Source organism: Physeter macrocephalus, chromosome 6 (genome assembly GCF_002837175.3).
Source record: "Physeter macrocephalus isolate SW-GA chromosome 6, ASM283717v5, whole genome shotgun sequence".
Classification (NCBI taxonomy): Eukaryota; Metazoa; Chordata; class Mammalia; order Artiodactyla; family Physeteridae; genus Physeter; species Physeter macrocephalus.
Genome location: NC_041219.1, coordinates 88,349,563 through 88,357,937, shown reverse-complemented (window position 1 = coordinate 88,357,937; position 8,375 = coordinate 88,349,563). Strand labels below are relative to the sequence as shown.

The window sequence follows — 8,375 nt, the reverse complement described above, 5'->3', positions numbered from 1 at the left end:
CCAGAAATTGAGACACATGTAGAGAATAAATGTATGGACACCAAAGGGGGAAAGCAGTGGGGGTTGGGGATGGTGGTGTGATGAATAGGGAGATTGGGTTGACATGTATACACTGATGTGTATAAAATTGATGACTGATAAGAACCTCCAGTACAAACAAACAAACAAACAAAAATACTAAAAAAAAAAAAAAAAAAAAAAATTTCCCCCAGAGATAAAACTATCAAGTTGGATGTGTCTTCCAGATTTTTCCTCTATAAAAATGATCATATATTATCATCATTTCCATAAACAGAATCACACAGACTGTTTTGAAACTTACTATTTCATGTGATATCAGGGACTTCCTTCCATGCAGGTGTGCGTTTCTACTTTGTTGGGTTTTTTTTAAATAATAAATTTATTTATTTATTTATTTTAAAAAAAGATGTCAATTCTATCTGAAAAACTGAAAAGCACCAGGTAATGATAAACCCTAACATGAGTTTTAAGACAATGAAAAAGCTCATTCTAAAAGACCTAAGAATAGCCAAGACACTCCTATGGAAGAAAAAAATGTTGGAGAAGTTGCCATCCAGAAATCAAGGTTTATTCTAAAGCTATGGTAATTGATCAGTGTTGTATTTGTGCAAGAATATTCTAAGTGACCAGTGGAACAAAACAGAAAACCCAGACATCTACTTCTGGGCTCTCTCTCCTATTCACTTTGAAAATCTCTGGTTATTTTGAATAGCCCTACACCAATACCACACTGGATTAGTATTGTTCATAAATTGGGTGGTAGGTTTACGGTGCTCATTTCATTATTGTATTCTATAACTTATATGTTATATATATATTTTTTATATACAGCTAGTACTACTTCAATTATTTTAAAATAAAGCGCAGAAATGTGGCTGGCCTCTAGGAGCCTCGATCCAGGAATCTGGATGCCATTAGACATATTTTATTTCTATTTCCTATTCCTATTCTCTCTGTATGTTGACTTTACTTTCTCAGGCTGCCTGTCCTCATAAGTCTGGAACTATGGCTGCAGACTGATTTGAATTTATAGCTAAACAGTCATGTGACTAGGGTGAAACAGATTCTTCTCTGGCAGCTCCAGTTTAAAAATGCTGGATAAACATACTGCATGAGAATATGCCATTCTTGAAAATATTGGTGTGTGGAAGAAAGTTTCATATTTACAGCCAACATTACAGCCATACTGGAAATAAGTGAAGAATATTATTAATAATCTTTGATTTAACATTTTTATTATTAAAACATTATAACAATAGTGCAGAATATTTGAAAAATAAATGGGGAAATATATAATCCCACTATCATTATATAAGTTACAAACGATTTTATATGTTTCCTTTCGGTCTTCTCTACATAATTGTATATAGCTGTCATAATAGCCTGCATTCTATTTCATGTACTTATTTTTCACTTAAGATATTAAAGGTATTTCTATATTGCTAAAATAAAATTAAATTAAAATGCTGGATAAGTATTCCAATTGGCTAGCCTTATACCAAATATAGTCACCTCTAGACCAATCAGCGCAACCAGGAGAATGGAATTCTGTGAATGAAACAGTTGGGTCATTTACCCACTTGCAGCTAAGGGTAAAATGTCTATTACTTGAAAAGCTAGGGAAGAATGTGGGGCACACAAAATATTCAGGTACCACATGTGACAACTGCAACTCTGAGACAGGCTGATGAGAAAAGATGATGCTGTTACAGTAGCTTTTCTATGGATAAACCTTAAAATGATCTGTCCTTTAATAGTACCTGAAGTGTTATCTTATATTTTCCTATCTTTTCTGTAGCAAAGAACCACTTTATGTTCAGGAATTAGCAGGGAATTTAGGGGAGTGCATGAATTAAAAATCTGTTTTATTTTCATATTCAACATCCTTCAAGACTTTAGCATCATTAAAAATTTAATTAAAATTATTCACAGCTTACAACATAAGAAAGATAGACCTCAGCCTTGACAATTTTTCACCCTTGACAATTTTTATATAGTTTTACTTTGTAAAAGCTATAGATCCGGGCTTCCCTGGTGGCGCAGTGGTTAAGAATCCACCTGCCAATGCAGGGGACACGGATTCGAGCCCTGGTCCGGGAAGATCCCACATGCTGCGGAGCAACTAAGCCTGTTCGCCACAACTACTGAGCCTGCACTCTAGAGTCGGCGAACCACAACTACTGAGCCCGCGTGCCACAACTACTGAAGCCCACGCACCTAGGACTGTGCTCTGCAACAAGAAAAGCCACCACAATGAGAAGCCCGCAAACCACAATTAAGAGCAGCTCCACTTGCTGCAACTAGAGAAAGCCCGTGTGCGGGAACAAAGACCCAACGCAGCCAAAAATAAAATATAAATAAATAAATACTCTTTTTTAAAAAAAAAAAAAGCTATAGATCCTGCCGTGAGACCTCCAAGAAACACAAGACAGCAAAGATAACAAAAGTAACCTGAAATTCCTACTATCTAGAGATAACTGTCATTAAGATTTGGTGAACTTTCTTTCAGTCTTTCTAGGCATACATACATGGATACAATTTTACATAATTGTTCAATCAGGCACTATGGAAAGAAAACTTGTTCATCAGGAACACTTTATATTGCTGTCAAAATGTCTGCTCTCCAAAATAATTTATTGGTATTTTTTTGTTAATAGGTAATATTACCAAAAAATTACACGAAGCAGAAGTGCATTATATTTCTCGAAGTTTTTGCAATTCTGACAAGAGTTATGGGGATATAATTCCTTACACTTCGTTTTGTGCAGGTGATGAAGATGGAGTTTTTGATACCTGCAGGGTAAGACCAAATAATTTTCCTTAGCAATACTTTCTAAAGACAGAAGGGAACTTGAACAAGTCCTTTGATCACTTTCCGGTGAAGTCTTAATTCTCAAGTCTAAATTGTTTTTCTCCTTTTTTAACTATTCCAACAATCCAAATCGTCTTGCTTGCCTGATTCCTTGGTTTCTACAATCATGGTCAACCTTAATCAAAATTTGCCTTGAATCTTTTTTTCCATTACCACTTTTATTGAGATACAATTTACATATATACAATTCACCCATTTAAAGTGTACAACCCAGTGCGGTTTTAGTATATTTACATAATAGTGCAACCATCACCATAATCTAATTTTTAGATCACTTTTGTCACCCCCGCCCCTAAAAACTCTACTCATTAGGAGTCACTCCCCATTCTCCTCTCACCCACCCCTAGCCCTAGGCAACCACTAATATCTAGAGATTTGGCTATTCTGGAAATCTCATATGAATGGAATCATTCAATTTGTGGTCTTTTGTGACTGGCTTCTTTTACTTAGCATAATGTTTTCAAGGTTCATCTCTATTATAGCATGCATTAATACTTTTTTCATTTTATTGCCAAATAATTATCCATGGTGTGGATATGACACATTTTATTCATCCATTCATTCGTTGATGGACATTTGAGCTATTTCTACTTTTTGGCTTTTATGAATAACGTGGCTATAAACATTTGTGTACATGTTTTTATGTGTAGGTATGTTTTTATTTCTTTTGGAAATTTCACCTAGGGGTAGAATTGCTGAGTCAATGTTTAACATTTTGAAGAACTGCCAAACTGTATTCACAAGTGGCTGCACCATTTTACATTCTTACCCAGCAATGTATGAGAGTTTTTTTGGTTTTTTTTTGGAGTACAGTTGATTTACAATGCTGTGTTAGTTTCAGGTGTACAGCAAAGTGAATCAGTATACATATACATATATCCACTGTTTTTTTTTTTTAGGTTCTTTTCCCGTATAGGCCATTACAGAGTATTGAGTTCCCAGTGCTATACAGCAGGTTCTTATCAGTTATCTATTTTATATATAGTAGTGTGTATATGTCAATCCCAATCTCCCAATTTATCTCTCCCCACCTTATCCCCTGGTAACCATAAGTTTGTTTTCTACATCTGTGACTCTACTTCTGTTTTGTAAATAAGTTCATTTTTGCCGTTTTTTTTTTAGATTCCACATACAAGTAATATCCTATGATATTTGTCTTTCTGTGTCTGACTTACTTCACTCAGCCTGACAATCTCTAGGTCCATCCATGTTGTTGCAAATGGCATTATTTTGTTCTTTTTTATGGTTGAGTAATATTCCATTGTATATATGTGCCACATCTTCTTTATCCATTCATCTGTCAATGGACACTTAGGTTGCTTCCATGTCCTGGCTATTGTAATAGGGCATCAATGAACATTGGGGTGCATGTATCTTTTCGAATTATGGCTTTGTCTGGATATATGCCCAGGAGTGGGATTGGTGGGTCATATGGTAGTTCTATTTTTAGTTTTTTAAGGAACCTCCATACTGTTCTGCATAGTGGCTGTACCAATTTACATTCCCACTAACAGTGTAGGAGGGTTCCCTTTTCTCCATATCCTCTCCAGCATTTATTGTTTGTAGATTTTTTTGACGATGGCCATTCTGACCGGTGTGAGGTGATACCTCATTGTAGTTCTGATTTGCATTTCTCTAGTAATTCGTGATGTTGAGCATCTTTTCATGTGCTTTTTGGCCATCTCAACAATGTATGAGAGTTCTAATTTCTCCACATCCTTTTCAGCATTTCTTACAATCTATCTTTTTTTAATTGAAATATAGTTGATTTACAATATTGTATTAGTTTCAGGTGTACAGTAAATTGATTCAGTTATATTTTTTTCAGTTATATATATTTTCTATGTCTGTGAGTGTTTCTGTTTTGTATATAGATTTATTTGTATTATTTTTTTAGATTCCACATATAAGTGATAACATATATATTTGTCTTTCTCTGAGTTACTTCACTTAGTATGATATTCTCTAGGTCCATTCATGTTGCTGCAAATGGCAATATTTCATTCTTTTTTATGGCTGAGTAATATTCCATAGTACATATATATACCACATCTTCTTAAACCAACCATCTCTTGAGGGACACTTGGGTTGTTTCCATGTCTTGTCTATTGTAAATAGTACTGCTATGAACATTGGGGTGCATATATCTTTTTGAATTAGAGTTTCGATTATAGCCATCCTTGTGGGTATCTCAAGGTATCTCACTGTGCTTTTAATTTGCATTTACTTAATGACTAATGATGTTGAGCATCTCTGCATGTGCTTATTAGTCTTTTCTATATCTTCTTTGGAGAAATGTCTATTCGGATCCTTTGCCTATTTTTATATTGGGTTATTTATCTTTTTATTATGGAGTCACAAACATTCTTTGCATATTCCGGATACAAGTCCTTTTACCACATGTATGGTTAGCAAATATTTTCTCCCATTCTGTGGACTGTGTTTTCACTTTCCTGATGTTATCATTTGTAGCACAAAAGTCTTTGATTTTTTTATGAAGTCCAATTTATCTATTTTTTGTTTTGTCCCTTGTGCTTTTTGAATCTTTCTTTATTCCTCTTTTCTCCACTGCTTCTAAATCTACCAGCACATCACTCCCAAACAGTGTCGCACGCTCTGATCTTTTCCTACTCATTCTGATTTCTGCAATCCAGGGTCTATCTTTCCTTAAAAATCTTGCTTTTTTTAAGGAACCTCCATACTGTTCTGCATAGTGGCTGTACCAATTTACATTCCCACTAACAGTGTAGGAGGGTTCCCTTTTCTCCATATCCTCTCCAGCATTTATTGTTTGTAGATTTTTTTGACGATGGCCATTCTGACCGGTGTGAGGTGATACCTCATTGTAGTTCTGATTTGCATTTCTCTAGTAATTCGTGATGTTGAGCATCTTTTCATGTGCTTTTTGGCCATCTCAACAATGTATGAGAGTTCTAATTTCTCCACATCCTTTTCAGCATTTCTTACAATCTATCTTTTTTTAATTGAAATATAGTTGATTTACAATATTGTATTAGTTTCAGGTGTACAGTAAATTGATTCAGTTATATTTTTTTCAGTTATATATATTTTCTATGTCTGTGAGTGTTTCTGTTTTGTATATAGATTTATTTGTATTATTTTTTTAGATTCCACATATAAGTGATAACATATATATTTGTCTTTCTCTGAGTTACTTCACTTAGTATGATATTCTCTAGGTCCATTCATGTTGCTGCAAATGGCAATATTTCATTCTTTTTTATGGCTGAGTAATATTCCATAGTACATATATATACCACATCTTCTTAAACCAACCATCTCTTGAGGGACACTTGGGTTGTTTCCATGTCTTGTCTATTGTAAATAGTACTGCTATGAACATTGGGGTGCATATATCTTTTTGAATTAGAGTTTCGATTATAGCCATCCTTGTGGGTATCTCAAGGTATCTCACTGTGCTTTTAATTTGCATTTACTTAATGACTAATGATGTTGAGCATCTCTGCATGTGCTTATTAGTCTTTTCTATATCTTCTTTGGAGAAATGTCTATTCGGATCCTTTGCCTATTTTTATATTGGGTTATTTATCTTTTTATTATGGAGTCACAAACATTCTTTGCATATTCCGGATACAAGTCCTTTTACCACATGTATGGTTAGCAAATATTTTCTCCCATTCTGTGGACTGTGTTTTCACTTTCCTGATGTTATCATTTGTAGCACAAAAGTCTTTGATTTTTTTATGAAGTCCAATTTATCTATTTTTTGTTTTGTCCCTTGTGCTTTTTGAATCTTTCTTTATTCCTCTTTTCTCCACTGCTTCTAAATCTACCAGCACATCACTCCCAAACAGTGTCGCACGCTCTGATCTTTTCCTACTCATTCTGATTTCTGCAATCCAGGGTCTATCTTTCCTTAAAAATCTTGCTGAGTAAAAGAATCCAATCTACATACTTTCACTTATGAATTGTATTCATAAGTGAAACATTCCTACCATCAAAAAATAATTATTCGGGGCTTCCCTGGTGGCGCAGTGGTTGCGCGTCCGCCTGCCGATTCAGGGGAACCGGGTTCGCGCCCCGGTCTGGGAGGATCCCACATGCCGCGGAGCGGCTGGGCCCGTGAGCCATGGCCGCTGGGCCTGCGCGTCCGGAGCCTGTGCTCGGCAACGGGAGAGGCCGCAGCGGAGGGAGGCCCGCATACCACAAAAAAAAAATAATAATAATAATTATTCAATGCTTACCTTATATAGAGAATTTGAAAACACCTTAGAAACACAGTCCTTATACTTTAGGCACTGAAACAGTTATCTCAGTGTCCTTACTGTTTTGAATGATTAACAGTCCTCAGTAAAGGTGTTTCCGTGCATTAACAGTCTTGTATAAACAATGACAGAGATTTGTTATTTGTAATACTATTAAGAGGGCTAAAAAAAAAAAAAAAAAAAAAAAAGAGGCCTAGCCATTTATTCCTGTTATCCTGCACCAGCCAATGTCAACACTTAGGAAGATGCCATCTCTTGCAAGATGTCAATTTACTCCTGTCCTCTAGTTAGCAAACCCCACACACACGCACCCCTAAATTAATCCTTTATATATCTTAATTCTACCTTTCCCACACAGCATTAACAGAAGTTTTCTAATAGACAATATTTGCAGTATTTTGCACACTTCCTAAATTATATTTCTCCTGAGTAACTGCACTAAAAAATTCAAACAATTTGATTTATAGTATTCTGGTTCAAAACTATGCAGGTGGGAAGTTTATCCACCAGCTATACGGTGCCTCTAAACACCAGGCCAGGCTGAATACCTCCTGTTTTAGTCAGAATATAAAACTGAAAATCTATGGCTCTTTATAAGTTGGAGGTATTTTGAAAATATATATATAAATGTATGATTAATGTGATTAATTTATTTCAGCTTTACTGTTGTTTAAGGACTACTGGAAGTAACTAATACTATTTTGGGACTTTTTTAATAGGGTGATAGTGGTGGACCATTAATGTGCTATTTACCAGAACGTAAACGATATTTCGTAATGGGAATTACCAGTTACGGATATGGCTGTGGTCGAAAAAATTTTCCTGGTGTCTATAGTGGGCCATCCTTCTACCAAAAGTGGCTGACAGATCACTTCTACCAGGCAAGCAATGAAGGCATATTTAATATAAATATTCTACTTGGACAGGTCCTTGTAGCCTTAGGTTCTGTTGTCTTACTAGCAGCTCCATAAAGAAATTCTGAAGAATCTTTATTTTGCCTCGTGTCCCTTTCCATGTTCTACATAATTAAAATCATTTATTCTCTTGACAAGTAATTGCCCATTTTAGAGTCCTCAATGTGGACATTTGCTGGAATAAAAGGATTGTGACAGATAAGTGATTATAAATTTGGCACTGAATCACATGCTTTCTTGATGTATCTTGTACTTTATAATCATACTTTTTCATTTGGAATACCTTTCTAGAGTTTGTATAAAATATTCAGTTAAATAAAT

General features: G+C 35.1%; 1 protein-coding gene across 1 annotated transcript in view; it reads left to right on the top strand.

Moving 5' to 3' along the window:
• The window catches only part of TMPRSS12 (transmembrane serine protease 12), a 39,576-nt gene extending 31,465 nt beyond the window's left edge, over nt 1-8,111 (top strand). Inside the window, exons 4-5 of the mRNA XM_055085634.1 lie at nt 2,679-2,821; nt 7,860-8,111. Coding sequence (XP_054941609.1) covers nt 2,679-2,821; nt 7,860-8,111 — 395 coding nt within the window. The remainder of the gene's footprint in view (nt 1-2,678; nt 2,822-7,859) is intronic.
• Nucleotides 8,112-8,375: the final 264 nt, after the last annotated feature.